Here is a 26,920-nt window from a genome sequence, read left to right as displayed (position 1 = left end):
TAAGTCTCGGAAGCTGAAAAGCTTTCGATATTAGATTATTAGTTTCGATGACAGAAGGTTCGAGATCGGCAGCAGGTTTCAGGACAAACAGTACAGCCCAGCGCTACTCGATTCTAGTTTCAGAAGACAGACGACGAAAGATTTAGTAACAGAAGGGCCGTAAAACAGCAACTGAGAGAGAGAGAGAGAGAGTATGCAAGCCATCTGCTCCTGTAAGTTAAATATTGGAAGTGAAGAATATTATAATCTGGAAACATGAAAGCCTACCCTTTATTCAGAAACCAAAGTCGGGAGATCATCATTAAAACAATTGTCAAAAGTTTAAATTTTAAAGACTGAGTTGATGTTTATAGTAAGTTTAATCTTTTAAAGGCCAAAGAAATCTATAAAAAAAAAAAAAAAAAAAAAAAATCTAAACTCATGAACTCAAATAAGTTTTTCCACTTAATTCGGACTGAAAGAAGTTTGGATAGTCAGGATGGACTCTCAAAGTCCGCTAATACAACCAAAACAGGAGGGGCCTGCCACCCTCCTTTCCCTCTTCTTGCATTGGAAGGGGAAGGGGCCACTTCCGTCGACCGGAGCTCAGCCAATGACGAAAAAGGAGGATGCCCCTTCCTCCTCTTCTTCTCTTCCTGCGTCATCGCTAGGGAAAGAGGGGACGACAAAAGGCTCTTAATAGACGGTGGGAGCTAGCTCTGACTGAAGTATAAAAAAATGAGGAATTCAAACACGAGGTGGCAGGTGGCTAGAATTAGACTTTAAGCAACTGAGTTAAAAGTTAAATTAAAAAGAAAACTTTCTGAGAACTGAGTTTGGCAACTGATCAAGTTAAGCAGGGTGAGTCAAAGTGACTCGGACCGAGTATTATATCTTTAGGGTGCTTAGCATGAAAAAGCTGGAATCTGATCTTTAAGAAGATTTAAAAAAGGTTGAGCCATGTTAGTCGTTTTTTATGCCCATTAAGTCTGGATAGCTGCTGTAATCTGTAGGACATTGTTAAGGATTTTTAAGTAATAATAAAGAATTGCCATGAAACCTCGAACACTGTCAATGTTCTGGCTTTCTCTAATTCGTGAGCAGGGTAGAGATGAATCCCTCTTGGTTGAATAAAAGAATCGGAAAGATCATGGGAGATTTTATTTCTGTCTGCAGCTTGTCTTTCCTATTGCTTCAGTTCATATATCAAGAAATACATGTTACTTGTGGTCAGTCGAGAAGGGTTAGGGAAATGACACATGGCATTCAGTCTTTTAAACTGATCATCCCATGCTTCTTCACTATCAGAGCAAATAAACATTATTTTACCCAGGACAAAGTTATGGCAAGTTTTTTACCTTACACCCTCAAATTGAGTTACTTCGGTTATATTTTAGGGGGTATACAGACATCAATTGAAAGAATCCTAGGTGCATTCCATATGGTTTCATATGTTTCTTAAATTTTTATTAAGGATTATTAGGGACATTAATGAGTTACAAGGAAAACTACAGAAACCAGGTTGACCGATGCAAGCTCATTAATGGGTCTTCATTTATTAGGCAACAACAGAACGAAGCCATTTAACCCCATAATTCATGTGCATGAACTTGGTTTCTACTCGTTATCGCCAGTGAACAAAGAATACCAACAGACAGTAATCCACCATTTTTGCTCCCCGTGTTCTTCCACAGAAGCCGCCACCACTACAGTGTCTTCTCCCTTAATGGCACACAACTCTGCGCCCACAGAATGGACAGTTAACCATTTGATATTTATCATCAGAATGTCGACCAACAAGCAGAGTACCCATCTCGCCCTGCTTCTTTGGACCCACTCGAGGACAGACAAATACAGAAGAAAACAAGAGCCAGGATTCCTTAGCATCAAAGAAAAAACGAGGGTCTTTTTCTTTTTGGCGAAGGAAAGAAAAGCCCGAGTTGGTGAGGCTTTAGCCCTACTTTTGGAGACCTTCCTCTTCGGTTCTGGTCCTGTTTTTATACAGCATCAACATGAGGGGTGTATGCTTGTCTCTCCGGATGACGTCAATCCATGTTCTTTGACCACTACTTGAATGATTCTCATTTTCAAATACGTTTTGCCACATCTAGATGGACCCCTCTCCCGAGCAAGAACTCACCGGGCACATTTTTACCGACAATCTTCTATCTTCAACCTCTTTACTGACCCGTGCAGGATTTTAAAGAGTCGACAATATATAAACCCTTACTGGTTTCACGCTGTTGCAAAGACATGCTGATTCAGAATCTGAAATGAAGCTTCTGAGAAAGTTTTGCACATGACGTGTTTGTTGAATTGCTCCTGTGTTTTAGTCGCTAAGAATGTGAAGATGAATGGTTTTGTAGAGACGGTTGCGAAGATAGAGACAGAGAGAATTCGGCAAATCAGCATCACTCAACTGAATTGAATCGTCTCTTTACACCGAACGGGGTCGAATCCGACATCAGAGGCGGTGCCGCGTCTCCGCCCTGACGTCTTCGCTCATTGGGAATACAAGTCTCACTGCTTAGACAAAAAGGTGGACTTTTTTATGGGGGTAATATGGTAATTTCACATTCTATTTTGGACATTCCGTCCTCTCTTGGCTCTTTAAAAATACCGACGAAGCGAGTAGGAGACTAGGAACTGCACCTGTTATAGCGACAGCTTCATTGTCTACTGTCTGCTCTGTTCTCCTTCTCCACTCGTCTTAAGCCCCTCTTCCATTTTGACATTCCTTCTGTTCTTTCTTCAGTTTTCAGTCTTACTCCAAGAACAAGTCGGAGAAACAAAGGAAGGAAGGAAAAGGAAACAACTCATGGAAGAGCATCCCCAAGACACTCAGGGCTCGAACCTAAGTGGGGAGAGGACCGAACCGGTGAGATCACGATGGACGCCGAAGCCTGAACAAATCCTCATATTGGAGTCAATCTTCAACAGCGGGATGGTCAACCCACCAAAAGATGAAACCGTGAGAATAAGGAAGCTCCTCGAGAGGTTTGGCACCGTCGGTGATGCAAATGTCTTCTACTGGTTTCAGAACCGGCGGTCCAGATCTCGCCGCCGCCAGCGGCAGATTCAGGCGGCTAACGCAGCAGACCCGCATGCAGTTCGGCCTCCTGCTGGTGTAATTCGATATGATCCAACTTCTCCTTCCACTGGATGCTTTCCCGCGACCTCTTCTTCTTCGGCCGCCAATTCTCTCGCTTCTCCTGGTTCATCGTATTGCTATATTCCTTCTCCTTCCGCCGCGTCTGGGGGTGTTATTGGCGGTGATGAAAGTGCGAATGAACTCTTCTCCATTCCGCCCCAAATGGGCTTCTCCGAGATTGAACAGAACCCAATAGTTCCATCCATGTTGTGGCCTGGCGATAGTTCAAACTTGCACTATCAACCAGGTGAGCCTATGAACAAGTTTTGATATATGCATAGGGTTATGCCATGAAACTGCATGATATTTGTTTAGCATGGTCAAAAGTTGCGTTTGTGCTTCACTTTTTAAGTCTGATAACAGTCCCGTTAAGCTTAATATGCTGGGCCTCTTTCAAATATGCAGAGAGACAGACTCGTAGGCCGTGATTTTCGACTACATTTCTCTGCTGGAGACGAAAGAAAAAAAAAAAAAAAAAAAAAAAACGCTTTTCTGAATTCTTCTTGAACGTTGCTTTGGATTCAAACCTTGCATTTGGTTCATTGGCAGATACTTCACTAAGATGCAGTTGTACTTTGAGAATCTTATTGAGAATTTTTTGAAGTTCTCCAATTCTAGATGATGTAATTGCATCAGAATCATCGACTGATTCTCTGTGTTTTTTCTCTTTCATTCTCTGCCTGACACACAAGTGCTGTACCAGTTTCTCTTTCGTGAAATGGTGAAGGTTTTTTATGGAAAAATTAGTGTAATATTTCTCCTGTACTGGTTAATGCATTTTCCCATATCGCCATTTCTTTCTCATCTCTGCCATATTGTTATTCAGTTAAGAGGAAATTAGCCATGTATTCATTCTTTTCGGATTTATTTTATGCATTGAGCATGAGATTATTGGAGCAAACAAAATCCTTAGGTCAGAAATTTCACCAAAACTGGTATTGAACCTAACAGAACTCCTAATTCTATGACATGATTCCAGGATTAATCACTGTGTTTATCAATGGAATTCCATCTGAGGTTCCTAGAGGGCCCCTTGACATTAGAGCTATATTTGGCCAAGACGTAATGTTAGTCCATTCTTCTGGAGGGCCCATTCCTCTCAATGAGTTGGGTATTTCCTTACAAAGCTTGGAGTTTGGAGAAAATTATTTCCTGGTAAATTTCTTCTTTTCATATTACTCTTAACGAAAGGGCGCAGAGATTGCTTTGTGGTGTTATTTAAAATAAAAAAAAAGTCCTTGGCTTTTTCATTTTTGTGATTATTCTCTGCGTTCCTTTTGATTTTCTGTTTCTTCCTCATACCTCGAACATGTGTTTGCTAGTTTCTAGCTTGAGACTGGAATCTTTTTCAACCCAAAAAAAGGCGCGTGGAGAAGCAGGAAAGAACTTTTTGGATTTCGGATTATCTGTTGCTGATCGTAAGATGCTCTACAGTTTCCTACGGAACTTAGCACTGGTATTGGCTACAGTTTGAGCCCATTTCACGATCGTTAACAGTGGGAATATGCAACATGTCTTTCTACTTGTTTATTTCTGGAATCCAAAGTTTTAGTTTGTCCTCCTCCAATAAGGGAAAAGGCAATCAAATCTGTGATATATCAAAAGACTTAAAAATGGGGGTTGAAGAGACTCCATTCTCATCTTCCCCATGCGCAAATGAATTTTCTGAGAGTAGCATCACCTGATACCTTGACAAGTTGGAACTTGCTAGTTTTTCACTTGTAAGCTCTAACTCTGTCACTTTTTACCACTGATTTTGTTTATTTACAGGTTTCAAGATCCACATAAATGGAAACCCACCCACACGAAGTTGCACTGACAACAGGAGAAAGCTTTCCTTTTATGTTCTGATGATTCTTTTTGGCTTTACAGTTCATAAATACCTCTGATAGGTTAAAAAATGCCAGGCATGTAGAGATGGAAGGGGAATCTAGAGAACAAATTGTTATTATTTTATAGAAACCGAGGTGTAATGCATGCTAATGCACGGACAGTTTGATGGGTATTTCTTGGAAATGAAAAGGATTTCTACTTTCATTTTCATGGAAAGACATGTTATCCTTGAAAGTGATGCAACCCCATCATCAATACCTTGATTCTCCATGGAGGGTCTCAGGTTTTATTTTTTCCTCTGAAATCGATGCCAACTCGGTTTCTTCCACCGGCATTATGTCGAATCCAAAGAAGACGGATGTTTCTTAGAAGACTTATTTATTTTATTTCTATTTGAACGGACCCATGTGAGACGAGACCTTTCTCTGGACACCGACGGATCTGATTAGATAACATTGGGGAGAGAGATCAGTTGCCACACTGAATAACTCTATTTGGCAAAATTTGGCATCTAGCTGCAGAGATGCCTTCCCACTCTCAGGTGGGACAATTAGAGTCTCATTTTTTTAAAAAAAAAATTATAGTTTCTTCACTTCAACAAGGATATTTGAGAAAAACACATTAATTGTTACAGTCTTTCCTCCTGACCTAGTGTATTCAATCTTCGTTTTTCAAGTTTATTCTCTCCGGTAACAGAATATGAGGGGTTTACATTCAGTTTCCTAATCCAAACCAGAGTCTCCCGTTTGGTCTAAACAGAGAGTACCTTTGAATAAATAACTTGGTTTGGCATGGAAAAACCCCAAATCCTTTATAAATGAGAACAGCACAAGAGCATCAGGCTTCAAAGAAGTTTCAGCCTGAATCTGACTTTGCTTCAACGTATTCAAATGTTCCCGTTGTTCTTGGTCATCGTACTTAGGCACAAGTACTGAGGGAAGTTCCAGATTAGTTGCAACAATTTATGTCTAGGGAGATTTCTCAGGTCTCCCGTGTCGGTTTCTGGCATTCTTTTTGCTACTCGAATATGGGATAACATTCACCTCTTGCTTAACATTTCTAATCAGCTTAGGAGGGACAAAGAAAGAAAAACTTTTTTTTTTTGTGGGAAGCAACAAGCGTGTAATCATCATATGCTACAGATTTGACCATTTTTCCTCTGGCTAACTGAGGGAAATGAATGGTAAACATCGCCTCACCCATACCTTAGGCTTCATCTTAAATCATCTTGCAGGATGCTGTAGTTTCAACAAACTAGAGTGCCAATAGTTGATTCTCCTCACTCAGATCTACAATATCAGTAACATGTATGGTTCCTACTCTAGATGAAGGTGTGAACGGGGGAGAGGGATACAGTCGTTCTCACGCTCATTTATGGATTGTTGATCTTTGACATTAAAATTAATTCAAGGAAAAAAAAAATAAAAAAAACTAGTCAACCACAGTATATTTTATATAATTTAGAAAAAAAAAAACAATGAGAGCCTGGATGGAGCTGACCTTAAATTCAAATAGTAAGAAAGTGCAATACTACCAACCTCAAATCACTTTCAGCTAGTGTACATAAAAATTACACCGTGAAGAAGAAAGTGCCATAAGTCCTAGGAGAAGAGAAACCAAGACTATTTGCCATCTCTGGCAATTTTCTCAGCTGATGAGTTACCTGTGACTTTGACTATCCATCAAAACTTAGTAAGTGCTCATTTTTTAATTTTCTAATGCACATTTGGCACCACTCAACACAATTTGTACAAAATTAGTCCTTACTTTGTAGTAATTCAGATCCGTAGTTTGTGGTAATTTCAGTCTATGTAACTTGTAATCCTTGAAAAGAACTCTCAGTAAATAACATGGTTAGAAACAGTCTGAAGATGAATAGACGATTTATCGGTTTTCTGTGAACCAAAAAGCACCCTAGAGGATAAGTGGAACTAGTATAAACATAAACATAAGAGTGAGAAAAATAGACATGAAAAAAAAATGCAGATTATATGTAGCACTAACTCTTACAAACTTCAGAATTGTTGGGCTTAATTCACACAGAGAGGAACCTAACAAAAATCGGATAGAGATCTTGCCTGGAGTTGAAGTCAGAAGTCCATACATGGTTCTGAATATGCTGTCACTGAAACCATGAATGGATAGGCTAACAGACAACAAGGAGAAGCGATCTACAAACTTCTTGTCTTTGTTTTTCTAAAGCATAAACACCCATAACACATGAACGAGATCACAGTACCGGAGAACTGTATTTAGAAACTGTATTAGTGTGGCAACTATGAACAACTTGCTCATTGCCTTTCCTCCTCTACTATTTACATCATGAACCTCTGAACCGTCATCGAAAATGAAAGCAACCTTCAGAAACCCCTGTCAGCTTAAGAGAAAACCCAACAAGTGACTTTGAGCTTGCTAGCAATTGGTTTCTAAAGCAAGTACATACAGAGAGCCATTATATAAGAACCAGGAGCTAAAAGTTGCACCCCATGTGCTCAGTACAGAAGAAAGAGAAGGCTCATTTGCAAAAAATGGATTAAGGGTAAAAGGCAAAAACCTCTTACGTATTACTTTCTTGAAATGTTTGAGAGCGAGATAAAGCTGCTGGATTAGCCTGCAAAACATGTGAAGCATCCGATGTCTGATTCTGACTTTCCATCTTGGATTGGAAAGATTTGAAGATATGACTTTTGCTTGTCAGTTCATTCTGATCAGGCTTAATACCCAGTGTTGCCCAAATAGAGCTTTTTGCAGCCTCATCAGGGTCATCAATTCTTAGGGTTTTCGGGACCCAAAAACATTTCTCTGTTTTCTCTTCTGCTGGCAAGTTTCCATCCCGAGAGTGTTTCCCTAAGGTTGGCGAACCATTGCCTGAACAGCCACTATTGCTTGAGGATGATGGAGAAACCCCCCCATTAGGCACAACCCATGGGATATTCCATGGACCACCAGCCCAGCCAGCCATGCAGCTCCAATAAGAGGCAGGGGCAGGCACAAATGGAAAGGGAATATTTGGTGCACAAAATGCTGGGGGTGCCATAATTGGTGGTGGACCCCACTGAACTGGATTTGGGTTGCCATTCTCTGGTCCATAGACGAGCTCTGTTGAGCATCGTCCAGCTGCCATGGCTGCAGCATTATTCCAACCTGGATTCCAGGGGAAGGGCCAGGGAGGGCCACCAAAATACTGCAGAGGATGAGATGGAGATGTTCCATTACAAAACCCTGGAATGGCTCCCGGATCCACTGTACCCACATGTTCAGGCAGTTCCTTCTCCAAGCAAGTAGAAGTTGTCACAGATGATGCACATGATCGTTCATCACCATTCTCACCACATTGAACAGGACCCATCTCAGCATTTCTCTTCTTCTCTCCAAGATTAAGTACAGTTCCCATTGATTCACAAAGGGGAGCATCGGGGCCAAATTTTAGCACAGTCCCATTACCCTTCAGAGGCCTAGAAGATGCAGAAATCCCACATGGAAGCATTTTCTGGTGACTTGGGTCAAGAGCATCTACCCTACCATTAGAAATTCCATCAGATGACATTACTATATGGCGATAGTGGGAGGCAGCATGCTTATTCTTGCGTCTCCCTGCACCCACAGGGACATTCCTCATAGTCCCACCAGCTGTCCAATACCTCTGGCAGTTCTTGCAGAAATGCCTAGGCTGATTGACATTGTAATTATTGTAATAACAGAATTTGGTGTCTAGGCTGTTGCAACGAGGGCAAGGAAGAATCTTATCAGGCTTCTTGAGAATCTTCTCTTCACCAGAAGCATCATTTTCGGCTTGCTCTTCCTCAGGTTTTGCTTCAATTACTGGTTTGTTATCCTGAAGACGACCCCGCTGATTGTCTTCTTTGCTCTCATTCACAATAGAAGAACCATTTTGACCACATGGTTCATCTCTAGGATCCAAAACCTGACCTTCCACTCCAGAATGTGTTGCATGTTCACAAGTAATCTGAAAAAAAGAACCAACTTCATTGACTTGAGGTATATTAATTGATCATGAACAACATATAACAAATTAGAATCAGCAGTTAGCAAGTGAAACTCTATAGGGAAATACATGAATCTCAAGTATTCTAAATAAGACTAAAAGTCTTAACAATGGCTTAAATAATCATCGCCGTGGATTCCATGCCACAGAAGACCAGTGAAACTCCAATTATTAGACATACCAATTTGCATGCAACTTATCTCTTCCTTCTGCCAATTCAGTTAAGGGTAAAAAAATTTATTAATGAAGCAGAAACCAGCCAAACTTTGGCTTCTAAAAATGTATTATATCAGTTATTTTAACATTCCGGCCATACTGCAACTAACAAAACCTTTTTTTTTTTTTTTTGTGGAAGAAAAAATTATTTATAACTAAATATTCAAGTTGCTCATTCTCCACAACGAGTTATAATTATTGATTTCTAAAGAACGGAATAAATGATTTAACAATTATAAAACATGCTTCAGTGGAATGGTATTTATTACTATCAGTCCTTACCAACGTTTGAAGTTATTAATTTTTCGTATTACATATTGCTATGTATAAATAAGCTAATGATTACTGTAAGCTTAACACTGAACGAATAAGCAATTATCCAAAGAAATCAAATATCATTGTTGGTTGATGCAAAATAGAACATGAATTCCACTATGGAACCCTTCCATCCGTAGGAGTTAGGGTTTATACTGCATAAGACATATAATCCACAAAACAGCGACCTTGGCCATGAAAACAACCTAAATAACCAAATTTAGGAGGAAATATAACATTTTTAAATTACAAACATTTTTACAACCAAAAAGCAAGAAAATTTCAGAACCAAAACTTTAAGACACAAAACAGAAGAAAAAAAGAAGAAGAGAGAGTAGAAAATGAAAGAAAGAAGCAGCCGAACAGTGTACAAAATTTTATAGGAAGACAGCAAACTTACGAAGAAAGAACACAGGAAAAAATAAAATAAAATACGCGCTCGAAGAAACACGCTTTCATCCTGAACTATGTTTCGAAAATTTTCAGAAGTATGCGATTTGAACTATCCTAGAAAGCAAAATAAAAAACATCCCGTTTCATCTTACAGCGCAGAGAATGTAAAAAAGCTCCAATTCAACCAACAAAAACAAAAACAAAAGGCATATCATAATAAAGATGAAGCATTTACCTTATCATCTGTTTGCAACGACTCTGGCACGGAGACCAGATCAGGTTTTTCCCCACTCTCCGACAGAGGAATAGTTTTCCCGAAGAGCTTGATCGCCGGATCTTTGATCTCGGCCATTTCTTAGCCGTCTGATTTCTTGCGTTGGTTGCGAGCTGATGTCGACGAAGTTTGAAGAGAAGAAGAAGGAAAAAGCATAGAAAAAGCGGAAATAAGAAAAAAGGTGAAGAAAAACCTCCGAAAAAACCCTTTTGAAAAAGGCACCAACAACGTGACGGGATTTACCGGGAAACGTCGGTTTTTTGTGTGCCAGATTTGCATCCTAGTCAGCATGGAGAGCGATTATGGGCCACGAATTTTCGTGGCTGTGGATTGCTGAGATGACGTCGGCCATGTAATGGATAACCCTTTAATAGACTGATACACTTGAAGCTTTACTTTGAAATTCAAGTGAAATTACTTTTTAAGCCCATTCCTTCCATTGGATTCACGGATCGATCTAAAATACCTTAAATGACGTTCAGGTCAGTTGGTCTGGGATCAGAATAAATACTCTTAAACATAGATCAGTTATTGATATAGGCTTTGTGAAACTCGTTTTCAATTTTTACTTTTGAGCCTTTTTCTCTTTGGTTTTTTTCCCATACACGATACAAGTAAGTATGGACAAAAGAAAGGGTAGTATCGTCAGAAAGCTCGCTTTCCGCAAGCAGTCGTCTTAAACAAAAACTCGACCGACTATCTCCGGTGGCGTCTCCAGCTATCCCTCCTCCGCCACGTCATTAAATATTCCGTCCTCGCTGGGACCCACTCCCCGAAAAGATAAAGCAAAAAGCCCCACCTCGTGGCTTTCGAGTCGTTTCAGCTTTTTTTGGACGCCGTACGTTTTCGTAAACGTGTCAACACCTCCGCACGTGTCGTGGACTCTCAATCAAAGGAATTGTTCGACCTGATAGACTCGACAGTCCACGCGGCAGCGCATTATCCGTCGCGCATATCGGAACTCTGACACGTTTCGGCCATAAAGCGACAAGGAAAAGCGAAAGACGACGGATATTTAATAAAAGGTCGCGGCTCTTTTGCAGGGAAAAGAGCGCATCTTTTTGCTTTCCGCGTCTTATTTTAATAAAAAAATTTAATTCCTGATCGGTTCCGAGTTAACGTACGTACGCACCCAAACTGGTTCTTTTTCTCCCTCGATGATCTTGGCCTTTAATCCGGGTCAACTCGACAAGAACGATGTGTGGCCGACAGCAACAGCTCTGGCGGGCCTCCTACCACTTTTTACTACTAAAAAGTGATTAGAGAAAAGTGGGGTACTTTTTCAATGTAATTTTCATTTCAAGGACACCCAACTCCTTTATTATCCTTTTGTAATTCTATTATTTTATTTTTCTGCTACTTATCTAAAAAACAAACTACCTTACGCAATTATCCGAAAGGGCGCAAGCACGAGGCTACGATGGGCGCGTGCCGGATTCAGATCCCGACGCTTTCGTGGAACACGGCCATACTCCAGTCACGTGAGACACAGTCAGCTTGCCATTAGAATAGGCACAGGCGTCAGCCCGAGAATCCGGCACCGTGGGAGAACCAAGAAGCAAGCAGCACGGGGATGATGACGACCCAGCTCCACGATCCTTTAATAGGTGGGCCCTGCAGTCCAGATAGGATAATGAGACGTCGGGAGAAAAGGGTTACGAACCAGGACGTGAACAATATCCAAGAAGGAGCGAGCAACCTAGGCCAAGAGTAGGGAGAAAGTGACAAAGTGGGCCCATGTCCACCCTCCTGCCAAAAGTCGAAAAAGATTAGGAGCCACGCATTTTAAGCTGGAAGGATAAGGAGGTGGGCCCAAAAAATATCTTGCCAAAAGGTTTTGTAAGCCCCAAGGAATGACAGAAAAATTGAAAGAAACTATGGAGAGGGAGGAAACAACAAAACCATGACTATTCAGCAGAGAAGGAAGAAGAAGACATAACAGAGATGGAACCAAGGTCAGAGAAAAGGAGAAGAAACATAAAAAAATATTGTAGAGACTATTCAAGAGAGGAAGAGAGGAGGGACGGGGACTAATAAGCGCCGCAATTACCTCCCGGGTAGTGAAAGAGACAAGATGAAAATAACATAGGAAACAAGAAAGGTATTGCAATGAAAACTCCAAAATCAAGCATGGAAATAACACAAGATGGTAAAAAAAAATGAGGAAGATGAGGGATGGGGACTAAGAAGCATCACAGTTACGTCTTAGGCGTCGATGAGAGGAGCGTTGAGAGAGAACTAAGTGATAGAGATAGAGATAAACATAGTGATAGATATAAAGATAATGATAGAGATAAAGATAACTAATATTTGTATTATAGATAAACTCAGATTGTAAAGTCATAATCACCTACAATCTCTCTGTGTAATTCTATAAATAATTTACACTATCAATAATAATCACGGCAATAGTATTCTTCATTCATATATTTTATACTAAAAAGAAAGCAAAGAGAGCGTCGAGAGAAAAAAAGTGAAAATGAATTCAGTTGTTGGGTGCGCACTAACGATTTAGGGCAAGTGAAAGTGAATTTCACTTTCCCCTTAGCGTGCACTAACAGAAAGTATAGACATGTCTCACTCTATAATTCTTCTTGGTTGTGAATGGAAAGAATAAAAGGTGACAGGCCCACTTCTATGCGTTTAGTGAGTGGACCCACACCGAAGATCCAATCAATTCCTTTTCATTCACACAATTCCCGCTTTCGTTTTCTTGTGTCCGGTGACTTATTTGTGGTCCTCAGTTCCAACTCAAAAAACCAGGAGTACAGCGTTTGTGTGGCCTAGCCTCTTCCATTCCATCTTTTGAACTGAAAAAAACGAAATAGCCTCTTCCATTCCATCTTTTGAACTGAAAAAAGATAGGCTTAATTTTCAGTTCTTCCTCTTCGACACTTATGTCAATTGGTAGAGAAGCAATGGCTCATGTCTCTTACAAAAATAATCAAAATTTCTCAAGGCAAGTTTTATGGGACCTATATGAATTCATGAATCCTATGTAAATTTACGTGGGTTTAAGAATAGAATTGAATGTTGAAGCTCTTTGGTCAACATCCTCTAATTGATTAGTGTTGACAACAGACATGACCTCTCTCCATTATCACTGCGACATCCCAACATACTGTCTCTCCATCAAACCTTGGTTGGCACACTCTCCCTGCTTTCCATAGTCCTCTTCCCCATCAATTATCACTTCTCTTTAAGCTTTCTTAGTCGCCCAATTCATGCCTAAGGAAATTAGAGGCTTCAAAGGCTCCTCCCCTCCAAAGGGCATAATTTCCCTACACAACTCTCTTGAAATGTCTCCAACTATTTTTCTTGTCTCCCAAAAAACTTTTCATGCAAAAGTTTCATTAGAGGTTTGGATCATCTGAGTACATGAACTAAAAATTTTCGTGTTTAATTAGTGTCACCTTTACAACTAGCCTCCACTAGGAGTTTGCCAAAGGAAATTTAGCTTTGTATTGCTTATGTCAAATCCAAGGATAGTGGCAAAGTAGTGGCAGAGTCCATTGTGTGCATGTTACTACTACTGCAGAACCTCTTCATCAAGGTACCCCCACCCCAAAGAGTTTCCCTACACTCAAGTTTTTTGAAATATCTCCATCTCCCCCAAAAAGCTTGCTCTTCTCAAGCCTAATGGATATCCATATTTATAAGGGTGGGAGAGGTGGTTAACTAGCCCACATTTTTTTCCTTTCGCCTTCTCTTTCTCTTCTTTCTATATGCAAGGGAATAAAGACACTTGGTTAACTCTTTCTTCCTTTCATTAGAGCACAACACCACTTATCCTCTCATGCGGGTTGAAATAGTATCACCCCTTGCTTAGGTAATGCGGGTTGAACGTAGATGATTTGACCGTGTTGTTATCTTCAGGTTGTTTAAGTTGGCTAGAGAAGGTTGGCTTTTTTGGGAAGCTATTTAAGAAGATAATGGAGCACAAAATGAAAGAACTTGTATTTTTCCCTTCAAGAAACTTCTAAAGAGGCCCAAGGGCCATGAACTTGACTAAGCATCCACTGAGCGAGGTTCGAATCATTGCCAAACACAAGGGGTTAACACTATAATGAATTAGATAAGAAAGAGATGGGGAGGTTGGACAACAAAGCTCTGAGGACACTTGGCTTCTGTGTGCAAGACCCTCTAGATGACTGAAACACAGCAGAATCTAGAACTCATCTTCAAGATAAAGAATCTAATTAAGAAAATGGGAATGACACTAGTAATCTCCTGTATCAAAAGATCAAAAGGCAGACAAGATGATCAAGAGGTGAGAAGGCTATGATGATAGAAGCCACCATTCCTCAAATATTTCCACAAATCCCACTTTAGGAAAAGATAACCCTACAAAAGGACAGAGTTGTTGGAGTGCTCAGCAAAGCTAAAAGATGGACCATAAACTATTCATGGTGTCCTCTGTGACAGCATTTTAAATTGTTTTATACGAACAAAATCATGAATCGCTAATTTGAATCCTTCCGTATACTTTTATGTGAATTGCAGTGTACAGTCTCTACCGAATCTCCCACTTTGTGTTACCCTGTTTTAAATGTTTTTCTGTCTCCTTATTGCAGCATTCACTACCTTTCTTTATCTTTTGTACCACACCAAATCCACCATTCTTGCAAGCTCGCCAACAACCAAAGCTTCCCATTATTCTAATATTGGACAGGATCACATGCACTCCACAGTATTAAATTTTCAAATCTCTCTCTTTCTCTCTGAACATTGTAGGGTTGTTTGTACAAAGAAATGAGCAAAACCCAGTTACTATTCATTAGCAATAAAGAACTAGTTTCTTTTAACTGAGGACTTATGTACTGGCCTCCTCTTCATCACACTAACGACATAACTCTGTCCTGTGCCTAAGTGCTCCTTTTTCTATTTTGCTTATGGGAACTGAGGTTGTCATCACTTTCACCTGTAAAAAAAAACATACCAACGAATGCCTGCACAAATCCCAGCATCCCTAAATAAAACAACAAGGAACAAAAAGTATCTGCAAAGCCATGCAACTACTATCATTTATTCGTATGATGGGTTTCTGCACTATTTAGCTATATGTAATAATACAAGGGTTGTTATTCTATTCAAATACTGTCTAGATATCCGACTGAAATGATGAACAAATGACAAACTTTATCAAGTTTGGTCTTCTTCCGGGGATGAGATATTTTGAGTTGCAGTCACCGTAGAGGCCTGAGGATGTCCACCATTTGGGCCTACCTTCAAGACATCTGCATGATAAAAAACCATTCATTGCATTGGTCCTACCATGCAAATTGAGCCCAGAAAGTCAGAAGCAGCACAGTTCAGCCACTAAACCATACCCTTTCCTCTACAAATTCATATGATGAAAGAGATTTGTCATGGTTTAAGACTCTTGAAAGCACAACTTTCTAAACTGTGCTCCGGACAGAGTCCTCTCAAGTGCAAACAAACTACAATTATGCCTTGGTATGTGGTTTTGTGTGGATTACTCTGAATTCCATGTCTTTAAGGTGACATCGTTTCTGAAATACAGAAGATGCAACATAACGAAAAAATTAGGCTGGTGGGCACTCAACCCACTTAAAATAAATGTAAGCCAACTGTTTCGTTCTCTCTATGAGTTCACACTATATAAACACCACCCAATCTCTTGTCTAAGCACAACCAATCAAGAAGTTTGGTTTGGTGGATTTCTGCTCCCCTGAAACCTTTTCGCCCAAATGGAACAGAGGCATCTGCTCGCTCTACTGATTATTTTTATGGGTTTTTCTCACCTGATACCAGTGAGAGCTGTTCCTATGTCAAGTAAGTTTTTGCTTCTTTCTTCCCTGAAATTTCTGTCTCGCCGGTCGATTTACTTTATATACCGATTGCTCTTTTCCTATTGTCGTACTTGCAGGGAGCTTTCTGTTAGGGAATCAAGATCCGTCAGTAGAGATTCTAGAAAAGATTTCTTCCTCCCTCTCCCTCTCTCTCCCTCTCTCTCTCCCCCCCTCTCTCCGGAGAAGCATAGAGTCTTCGTCTCCTAGTTCGAAGTATAGTGAGGGATGGTATCAGTTGTTTTATTTTACGTCTTCTGGTTCTGAAGCGTGGATTTTTTAGCTTTAAACTTTAGATTTTTATAGTCATCCTTCAATTTTCATATTTTAAATACAGTTTTATAGTTGTAAATTGTGAAACAAAAAGCTCATATCGAGCGGACGACAAATTTTAACATTTGACAAGAAGATTAGGTGATTACAATCTTAAAATAACAAGGAATTATGAGGATGACTTTATAAGTTTGTTGATCTACACAGACTAAAAAAATATTTTTTGAACTGAAACATGAAGCATGCAGCAGTGACATGCTTGTCTTGTGTCCTCACTGCTCTGCTTCACATGATACAACAACCGTAAATGCATTCACAGGAATGAGAGCCCATTCGAAGAACATCATCTTCAATATATTAAAGTGAAACAGTGAAGTGTTTCTTTTGACAGATGAAGAGGTGATGCCGCTGGAGGAAGATTTTGTTCATGGCAGAATGGATATGGAAAGCACCGACTACCCTGGTTCTGGAGCCAACAACCGCCATGACCCAAAGACTCCTGGAAGAAACTAAGCAGAAATCCCGAGTGTATTTAGGAATCTCTGGAAAGAATCGTCTATGTTCCAAAGCCTTGTCCTCTGAATTCACTAGTAGAGCCTAGAAGGAAATGTTCTTTTCATCTGTCTTATAGAACTTACGTGCAGTGTAAGAGGGACAGGACTATCTATCATAATCCATGTATATTACGTTATGAATTTGACTTCAGACAACGTTAAGATCTACTATCATCTTGTCTGCACAGTTTTTTGATCCTACCATACTATTCTTTCATGCTATTAACTCAATGATCTTCAATTATAAGTGAAAGTGATCCAGAACTCACCTTCATAAAAATAAAATTCCTTTTTTTTTATGTCTGCACCCGAATGATTTCTATTTTATGTAAAAACCTGTACTCGAGAATCCACCAAAATTGTCCATGAATATGGAGTCAAAATGTCTGGAGAGGTCCAGTACATAAAAAGAATGTCGAAAGGTTTATAAGTTGAATTGGACGTCTCCACAGAAGATTGTCAACAAAAAATTTCCACACTAGTGACGGCAGCATCATGCTTGAATGCTCATACGAAAGACAAGCTTTCCTCTAGGCGATGAAGTTATCTAGCTCCACTACCAGAAAATTTTTGTTTAGGCGAATCCAACTCAAAAGAGGGAGATTGCAGAAATGGGTAGAGGCAAAGAGATGAGTTTGGCTTCACAAAATCGTCTCTAAAGCTGCCCATGTTAAGTTAGTTGTGAGCACGGAACTTTCTGAAAGGCTGTAACCAGATGACTTCTTTTAAAATATAAACTTACCTCTTCCTCTTCCAACTCCAACAAGCAAATAACTCGTTTCGATACTAACTTCTTCAAAAAAAAAAAAAAAAAAATCAAAATTAAAAGATTCAAAATATTACATTTTTGGAAAATATTAAGCTTTACTCGGTTTTGCATTTTGCTACAACTCGGCATCCTCCTAATTCGAAGAACACAAATCATTTTCAAAACCCTCCATTAAACTCTTTAAGCCATTGTCCAAAGTAATTTCATAACTTTAGCGGGTTTTCTGTAATTAATGCAATGCATTGTACTCCCAAGTTAAAGCAGTGAATAATATTTTGTTTGGTTTGAAGGGTACTTGAGATGCTTTCCTTTAGAACGTGGGCGTGAAGGTAAAGAACGGATCGAAGAACAAGTTGAAGAAGAGTTCTGAGTCTATTGTTGCTCGCAGCGATGGGATTTCAGAGTTTCTGGTGACCTCTTAATACTTTTATTTCCTTTAGTTCATTTTTATTCGATTAATTACGTGATCTGAGAATTACTAAAAAGTGGTTCAAGGAGAAAACTACCCAAACAAGAAGAATATGTTAAAGATACTAACTATAGGTCGGATACCTCGTGGATTTTAAGAGGATCAAATGGAAGGTGAAATTCTTTGTTTTTTGTTTTAAGGTTTAATATTTAATTTTTGTTATTTTGCATGATCAAACAACTGCAGGTTGGAGGTTACATTGCTGCTGCTGTAAAATAGCTGCAGTTTCGTCATTCTTTTAAGGTGTCAAACTCATACAAGATTTTTCTTAGAGGTCTTTCAATAGTTGTCTTGTTTACATTCTTATTGTGGACAAGTATTAATTGCTTTGATGACTTTATACCATTTAATCCTTGCTGTTTTAATCATAAAAGGAAACATCTCCTTTGTAATGGTGCATTGTGAGCTGAGTGTTTCTTGCCCTTGGTATAAAATTGAGACTCACAAAAGCGCAAAAGAGGCTTAGGTCAGAGGTGGATCCAATTTCAAGATTAGAAGCATTAGGGTGCTCAAAATTGTGCTTAAGCATGATATTTCCCAAATAATTAAATGGCATCAGAAAAAACAAAAGGCGTTCAGATTCTCTCCCCAAAGCAAAAACTACGGACGGAAAATGGATTGGGAATCACCCAGCAAATTCTCAAGTCTCAAATCCCAAACGATAGTCCCCTGCCCCAAAAATCAAAGACAAGAAGCAAGGATGAAGAGGAAATTGAAATCTTCGCTGTGTTCGAATTTTTATTATTCGTTGGATGGCTGGTATGTATGCAATTGGATTTCATATTTCCCACCTCCTCATTTTTCTTGTCAGACTTCTTACCCTTCTCTTTGTCTGCTCCCCTCCACATGAAATCTTCATCACGTTGGAGTAAAAACTGATGCCCACTCAGAGCAGAGATAAGCTTCTACTCTCCTCCATGCAGAGGTACTGAGATAATACATAGAAACGCCATGATTAATACAAAGCAGCTCAGCCAGGAAATTGCAGAAGGAAAATCCAGGGTATTATTAATCATTTTCATCTAATCTATAAACTGCGGATAGGATTTCCCATGCATATCAAGATAAAGGCAAGATTAACATACACAACAGCCAACGGCTCAGTGCAAAGTTGAACGGGTTTTGGAAGAATCAGAAACTCAAGAATTCACCACGTACTTTCTGTTCATTAACCTCAGTTAACTAGATTAGTTCCCAAAAATGCTTCAAATTGCATAATCATCTGGCATAAATACGTGATATGCAAGATTAAGAAAATGTTTTCCTATTTTTGGGTTTGCAGGCTATAGACTTAACTCATGGTGAGTAAAGCACGTTACCAAGAAAGCGACACAATGTCCTTCAGGTATGAAAAATTAATTGCTTGAAACCAACAAAAGTGCTCCATAACCTATCTACCTTTGATTGCATGGAAATCATGAAATCACAAAATAAAGTTGCTTGATAATAATAGTCAGCATATAGACAAAAAAGAGATGAATACCAAAACAATGAATATTTTCTTCATTTTTCCTCAAGGCGTTGCAACACGAACTCAGCAAAGACCTTTTGCCTGAAATTGGGAAGTAACAGAAACAAATGTATTAATACAAAGAATGTTGTTTCACTATTATTAATGGGTACTGGATCGCATAGCATTTTCTTCCAATACACTAACTTGGTAATGGTGATATGTCAGAAGCACGTTCCTTGGAATTGGAGGGGTAAAAAAACTTTTTAAATTGTTCAATAGGTTAAAAAAACTGAACCATCCAACCATTATCTCAATTTCCTTAAGTTTCCCAATTTCTATCAGCTTCTGCTGAAAGTTGCATACAATATCAAAGCAACTGGGTTGAGAGCTTTGCCACCTTGAGCACATATTGAAATATATAAAAAATTATTTGGAAGTAAAGAATCAATCTTCTGTGTGGCTGAATTCTTTTTTTTTAATGGCACAATGCTTGTTTTTATTTATACGGTTGTTTATAAGAGTTTAGCTTTCAAAACACTTTAAGATATATTCAAAATAATACGGATATGAATAATAGCTACTTGTCAAATTTATTTTCAGACCATATTATGTGTCTGTAACCCTCTTGACACCATGTCAGGTCAAGAGAATGCCACATTATTCCAAAAACCTTGTCGCTACCCTTTTTCTCCCCTCTCATTTTCTTGGTTTCTATCAATTTACAATGAGTAACAATCAAGGAAATTAAAAGGGAAGTTAGGCATACTTGAGGTCTGTAAGTTTTGGGCTCGGACGAGAGTATTTCAAATATCCATCCCATGGGACCTTTTTAAGACCAGCTCTGACAGAGATTATGTCTCGTACCCTACAAAAAACAGATAACAATTTGCTACAAATTAAGAGAACTTTTAAGAGAAAACACCAAGAAAGAAAAAAAACAAGTATTTCTTAAGACAGAAGAAAAAAAAAATACCGATGCCTCTGCTTCTTTTTCTATCATTACCTTTCTGCAAACTCAATGGGTGTCTCTCCAGGTTTAAGATTTTGTGGTTCTAGGTACCAAACATCACAGACAACAGCCCAAGATGTCATAAGTTGAAGCAAATGCCTTGTGAAGGATTGCCTGTCAATTAAATGTTTGAATAGAAACCAAGTAAGCTAGAGAAAACCACTATCACAACTTGAATGACTGCCCATATACTGAAAATTTTTATGCACTTCTCATCCAATAGAACCTTTCACAGTGAGGTTAAAGTTGAAATCCTTGACTAATAAAAGCAGACTTTGACAAAGGGACTTCCACCGTTCCATATAAGAAACAATATTACAGAACGACTAAAAAATGTCCATCAATCTTACAAAATGCTTACTTCTTACTGTTCCAAAAGGCATCCACAAAAATTTTATTGTACTTTATTGCAACTGGACATACTGTGCAGCTGAGTTCAAAAGCCCCCTGAAAATACCAAAAATTAATAACAAACATAACCTGAACAAGACTTATTTTATGATTCAAAAAAAAAAAAAAAAAACCAAAAAAACACTAAACATAGTAAAACCGTCACCTATATAATAAGGGAAACAAGAAAAGGCCAAAGTAGTGGCCCCAAGATGTTGAATGCACTATAGACATGATAACTATTTTATAGGGGTATTTTCAACTTCCCATATCATGATTTATATAACAGGATAGACAAAAATATCTTGCTTTTCCGGGGTGGTGAACATAGATTAGTAGATTACTATTTCAAGGTTGATGTCTGACAAGCCAAATGCCGAGTGTGAAAACTACTGTGTAGAGTCAGAATACCTTTGCTTGGATAGAGAAAGCTCAATTAACAATTAATATCAAGAAGGAAGTAGAACATATGTTTGACAGAATGGCAGAAGAGATAACAGTCCCTCTAATATAGATAGTTCAATAACAAACAGAACAAGGTTCCTGTTGAAGAAAATAGTTAGATAAACCTTCTTGAACATGACTGTGTAATGGTTGTTAACACAAGTTCCCTCTGGAAATATCAGAAGAGGATTGTTATCAACCCCTTGGACATGGTCCCTCAGCCTGCAGCATATAAGAGCTTAGACAGCTTAGACAATTATTAGAACCAACTACAAAAAAGAACTTTATGATGAGAGGAATATTAACTTGTTTGCAACAATTTCACGATCCTTGGCTTCAGAGCGATTGAACCAAATACAACCAACACTCTCCAGTATGGTGCTCTGTAGAAGACCTATTACCAAATAAATTGAAAGTTATATATGATTCCGTAGTTCTTACAAATGATAGTGAAAGAGAAAGTTCCTTAATCACCCCTTACCAACCCAACCAGGGTGTTTCTGCATAATTACTGCAAAGGCAGTCATTTGTTCTAAAATGATAAAATCAATCATGGAAGTGTGATTCGCTACAAATACCTGTGCACAGGGGAAAAAGAAGAGAACATGAATAATCAGATACCAATAGATGGCTATTTTACAGATAAAGATAATGGAGATAGATCAGTATTCTCTCAGCATGAGGGATTTTCTACCGATAAAATGGCATTGAATAAACTTAAAAATTAGCATGAGCAGATGAGATTCTAACTCACCTGCTTAGGACGCCTGCAGGGCCGTGGTCCATGATACTTGACAACACCAGTCCAAGAGGCTACAAATATGCTGCATATGAACTCCACCAGTTTCCTCTGGAGTTATGCAGTGGGAATGCCCACAAACTCATACGTATTAAAGGTGAGGAATTAAAGAACTTTTTCTTAAAGATTCTGATCAAACCCCAGGACTTTGAAAATAATAATCCAATGATATGAACTGAACAGTGATTAAAAATTAAAAATCATAGCTACATTGGAATACCATGACATACTTTCATGACACCCACCAGAAAAAAACCTTAACACTAAGAGATCATAACGACCAAATTCAACCAAATATGTGCAGCACTAACAAAGCCTCTCTTACATTGTTCAATAGAAGAAAGGCAAAAGAATGAAAAGTGTTACAGAGTCTACCTCTATGCTACGCCTCCATTTATCATGCCCTTTCAGTAGGAAGTGTACAGGAATGAAAGATGACAGCATTATTATCCATCCTGCAGCTAAGATAACTACCCTACAGATGAAAGTAAGATGAGATTAGTGATAGATGCATTCATATGACACACAAGAAAATCAAAATCTCTCAAGGCAAGTTTTATGGGACCTATATGAATTCATGAATCCTATGTAAATCATTCCAAGCGTGGTCACTGAATCGATCAATTTCATGCAAAAACACCAACATCTGAAACTTCCAATATTTTCCTTTTTAATTGTGAAGAGAATCAATGTAAAGTATTTAAACAAACAATAACCAACTCAATTGAGAACAATCATTAACTTCTATCTATCCTCAATTCACCTAACTAAGTAGAGGAAGGGCCCAACAAAGATTTAAAACATCAAACTGGCTTGAACCACTTCGGTAGCCAACTCCCATGGACCACTAGTTCTTTTTTTTCTAGAGTATCAGGCACACACCCAAGATACCCTTACACCCCATGAGATTTGAACTCATTACTTCTAATTAATAGCTCCCCGTGTGGATTTTGTAGGGAAAAAAGGAGTATAGCTCTTTTGTTGTAACTACAGAAAAGGAGTATTAACTCAAGTATTGAAAAAGTTCGATGCTACTTTTCTTAAGTTAACCATTAGATTTGAATAAATGAGTTAAAATCTTTTTCTATTTTTAAAATTTTAGAGATAACATGGAACTTGTGCCATTCTTGTAAGTTTAACAAAATAAATGGTATTTCTGTAAATTACATGACTTGAACGAGGAAAAAGCTGATACAGACAAAGTTGGATGGAGCCAAGCCTCTATTCCCTTATTTTTTTGCTCCAAAATCATCTTAAACAGAGTCAACTTTGTTTTATACTTGTTCAACAGTAACTCCCGAATGATTTGGCTGACAAGCTTGCTAAAGATGGTATTGATCAGCAATCCCTCATTGTTATAACCTCCCCCTCTATTTAGTGTTGTTCACTGTTCTGGCCCTTGGTCCTTAATGAAATTGCCTTAAAAAATAAAAATAAAAAGAAGTAACTCTGCCAAATTTCCCCCCTTTGTCGCTGTCTATTTAATAGTTTAAGATATGGATCAGATCAGACATGAACATCAAAATCAATAATAAAAAGTCCACGATCAAATGACCGCTAACTCTTTTGCTGCTGAAAGAAATAATTGACCATCAAAGAGGCTATCTGAGCCTAGTTATCCAATGACATACCACTGAACTTGGATCTTACAAACTCAAATGGAAGTCTCCTACCTCACTACCAATGATGTATCCAAAACAACTCAGATTGATTGTAAATCATCTGGATAGAGATACGAGTGCTGATAGACTCATAGTTACAAATTCAACAAACGGCAAATTTAAGTTCCCACGGCAGAAAACGACAGTCTGAGCTATGACCTAGACAAACCCGATGCTAGATAAAATGTACATCAAAGCAACTTTTTACCTTAAAGGGAATAGGAAGCAATATCTGATCACCACTCCTAAGCACCATAAAGGAAACAAATACACATTCCAGTTCCATGGCTCCGGAGGATTGGATTTGAAACAACGAGTGAAAGAATCCTATGGACGAAAATTATGATATAGAATACAAGTTAGACGCGTAGAAGTTCCAAAAAAAAACTACACCAACAACAGTAAGCAATCACGAGGAAGTAACGCTAAAAAAGTTGTCAAAATAGATACGAGATCTTGTGAACTTACATCAACGATAGCACCGGCTGCTTCAGTTAATGATGAGGAAATATCTAGCAAATCCCGCCTAATTATAAATCCACAGCATAAATAAGACACTACGAAAAAACTTAAACGAGAAAAGAAAATCCGAGTAACAAGAATTACAAGAGAAGCGTCTTTTGAGGCTCTTGAGTAGATTCCGCGAGGTACTCATCAATTATTGGCCGGTCCAAATCAACCTCCGAAGTCGAATAGGGAAGCAGTGACATGGTGAGAGGAATGGAGGCGAACGAGCAAACTAGGTTTTTCTACAATCTATGACAGTTGAGGGCCTTTTCTGAACTCCCTTTGGCTTGTGATTAAAACTATTGAATTGCGTCATCTTTGGAGCACGGTGCTTCGTTCAAGCGGCATTTGATCACATGGCCCATGGGTGACTAGATATATTTACCGAGTGACAGAACTGAAGGCACCACGCACCATGCGTCAGATACCGGTATGTTACGCCATGTGTAGCACGCGCGTACCCATCGCGATTCACGAAGCCGGAATCTGATGACTTCAATGTTTGAAATTCAAACCAACCAATTAATAACCAAAGCCATGAACTGACCTAAATCATGACTGAAGTATTCTAAGACGTAGTAATGGTTGCTGACTCATTGTCCACTCATGCAAGGCTTATATCATAAATGCCTACTTATGTGGTTGGTCACAATACCGCACGTAAAACAGATTAAATTATATATTCAACAATGATTTAGTAAAATATATGAACAATCACAAATTAATAAAACATAGTCTACTGAGCTTTGACGGGAAATTGTTAAAATTAAATCGACAACTCCAATTAAATGGAGTGGTCATATTCACGTGCAACTAACAGAAGATAATTAAGGATTTATTCTAACCATATTAAAGTTGGTTTAAACCGATACCAAAATGACTAACCAATGTTGGAAATTGTTTCTAATCTTAGATATAAGCTGATTATTTGTAACGAATTTTCTTTTTCAAATTGTCTTCATCAACTTAATTCAAGACTCGAAATGCTTATTTTCTATGTCTAACGAGTGAGGGGGGGGGGTCTCCTTCTCATGACAATGACCCAAAACAAACTCCGGTTTTCATTTTCAAACCCAAAAGTGGGAATTGGTTCGATGAATGCATTCTTATGTGTCGGAAGCCTTGGTTGGTGAGAGGATATGTTAAAATGACTCGGCATCCTAATTCTAGACCCATTTTAAAATTTTGGGTTGCAGTGATATATTTTATCATGTCACATAGTGACGCGAGTTTAGGCTGATGCCACGTATCGAAGCCTTTATCTAGAGGACATGGTCCCATAAAAACACCAAACTAGAAACAAAAAATATTGCAACTAAAATAATCAAAAGTTAAAAGTGAGACAAGGAATGCTCCAAGGGGTTAGAAAGAATAATTTAGTAGCTTGAAGTCTTAAAGAAAACTTTCTCATTTCTATGATTTGGACGAACGGGTGCCTACTTCTCAATTCTATATATAGAAAAAGCAAACGTGATAATCATAATATCATATTGTATGGCTTCATAAGCTACTTCTAACTGCTTAATTATATTAAAATATGTTTACTTTAAATTTTTAAAAATATAATTTATTAGTAAATAAATAGATTTGATGTATTCTAATTATAAAGAAACAAATCATATGGTTAAGTGACATTGTTGAGTTAGAGATTGAAAAATTTGTACCTACTATACTGTTGTTTAAATGACCCTCTAAAATTTTTGACCTTATATCTATTATTGATAAACATTACTTATTTATAATATAGACTCAAACACTATAACTAATTTTCATATTATTTTTTATGGTAGCACAAATACAAGAAAAGGGGTACAAAAAAAATCAATTAGATAAATAAGAAATTAGTGAATTTTCCCCCAAATTTTGGTTTCTTATGGTGGCACAAAAAGTCCCTTGTATGCATAATGCTTATTTTTTTTTCTTGTGTCAGTCTAATTGGAATTTGCTCTTAAAGTTCAAGTACTTTTTTTTTATTTAAAAATTGAAAATATTTTTTTAATAATAAATAATAAAAAATAGAAGATAAATATTTCACCTTGCATTTATGAATTAGATTTGTTGTAGAAAGTAGATGTATTACCCTCTAAAAAGAAAGTAATGATTAGTGACAGCCCAAAATATACCAATAGGAGCACGTTAGCCTACATCTTGTTTTGGTAAAACCATTGACCCGCATTAAATTTCAAAACTTTCTTAAAATAAGTCAATAATGAAAATGGCAATTAGCAAGGACAAAAAAATCATTTTAATTGGAAAAATGTCCTCTAAATAAGTCATTAATGAAAATGGCAATTAGCAAGGACAAAAAATTCATTTTAATTGGAAAAATGTCCTCTAAATAAGTCATTAATGAAAATGGCAAGGACTGGAAATACGGCATTCCCCCAAACGCAAATTTGTTAGGAGAGCAAATGAACTGTCCTACAATATTTTGTAATGCTTGGGGGTGTATTAGTCATTTAAAGTTGTAAGTGAATCGTCGTTTGGTGGGCCGGCCAAGTGACAGTCAGAAACGAGCAAATGGCGAAGGCCGAGGAATTGACTCGAGGGAGGGTATAAAACTATAAATTAAAACCGTCTTCTCCTAAGTCGCCTTCTCTTCCATTTCAGTGTCG

The 26,920-nt window shown here is 38.2% G+C and overlaps 3 protein-coding genes across 3 annotated transcripts; 1 reads left to right on the top strand and 2 right to left on the bottom strand.

Moving 5' to 3' along the window:
• Nucleotides 1–2,797: 2,797 nt before the first annotated feature.
• LOC137958510 (WUSCHEL-related homeobox 11-like) lies at nucleotides 2,798–5,122 on the top strand. Its single transcript, XM_068805565.1, has 3 exons — nucleotides 2,798–3,377; nucleotides 4,110–4,285; nucleotides 4,901–5,122. The coding sequence occupies exons 1-3, from the start codon at nucleotides 2,798–2,800 to the stop codon at nucleotides 4,916–4,918; spliced, it is 774 nt and encodes a 257-aa protein (XP_068661666.1). The 3' UTR covers nucleotides 4,919–5,122.
• A 1,807-nt stretch (nucleotides 5,123–6,929) lies between these two features.
• Nucleotides 6,930–10,300, bottom strand: LOC137959191 (cyclic dof factor 1-like). The gene is made up of 3 exons (XM_068806549.1): nucleotides 10,129–10,300; nucleotides 7,525–8,930; nucleotides 6,930–7,340 (listed from the first exon to the last, which is right to left on the bottom strand). Exons 1-3 carry the CDS (start codon nucleotides 10,243–10,245, stop codon nucleotides 7,337–7,339), a joined length of 1,527 nt encoding a protein of 508 aa, XP_068662650.1. The 5' UTR covers nucleotides 10,246–10,300; the 3' UTR covers nucleotides 6,930–7,336.
• Nucleotides 10,301–18,520: 8,220 nt separating this feature from the next.
• On the bottom strand, nucleotides 18,521–24,635 carry LOC137958958 (glycerol-3-phosphate acyltransferase 9-like). Its single transcript, XM_068806183.1, has 13 exons — nucleotides 24,405–24,635; nucleotides 24,267–24,324; nucleotides 24,007–24,125; nucleotides 22,513–22,612; nucleotides 22,093–22,188; nucleotides 21,820–21,916; nucleotides 21,645–21,732; nucleotides 21,464–21,560; nucleotides 20,866–20,951; nucleotides 20,499–20,618; nucleotides 20,262–20,360; nucleotides 19,526–19,594; nucleotides 18,521–18,970 (listed from the first exon to the last, which is right to left on the bottom strand). The coding sequence occupies exons 1-12, from the start codon at nucleotides 24,506–24,508 to the stop codon at nucleotides 19,546–19,548; spliced, it is 1,113 nt and encodes a 370-aa protein (XP_068662284.1). The 5' UTR covers nucleotides 24,509–24,635; the 3' UTR covers nucleotides 18,521–18,970; nucleotides 19,526–19,545.
• Nucleotides 24,636–26,920: the final 2,285 nt, after the last annotated feature.

The sequence above is a fragment of the Aristolochia californica genome, unplaced genomic scaffold (genome assembly GCF_029961685.1).
Source record: "Aristolochia californica isolate CCGP_79_NKW_82.1479 unplaced genomic scaffold, dmAriCali1.0.hap1 SCAF_3, whole genome shotgun sequence".
NCBI lineage: Eukaryota > Viridiplantae > Streptophyta > Magnoliopsida > Piperales > Aristolochiaceae > Aristolochia > Aristolochia californica.
The sequence above is the reverse complement of the archived record's forward strand: the minus strand, read 5'-3'. Positions and strand labels throughout refer to the sequence as shown.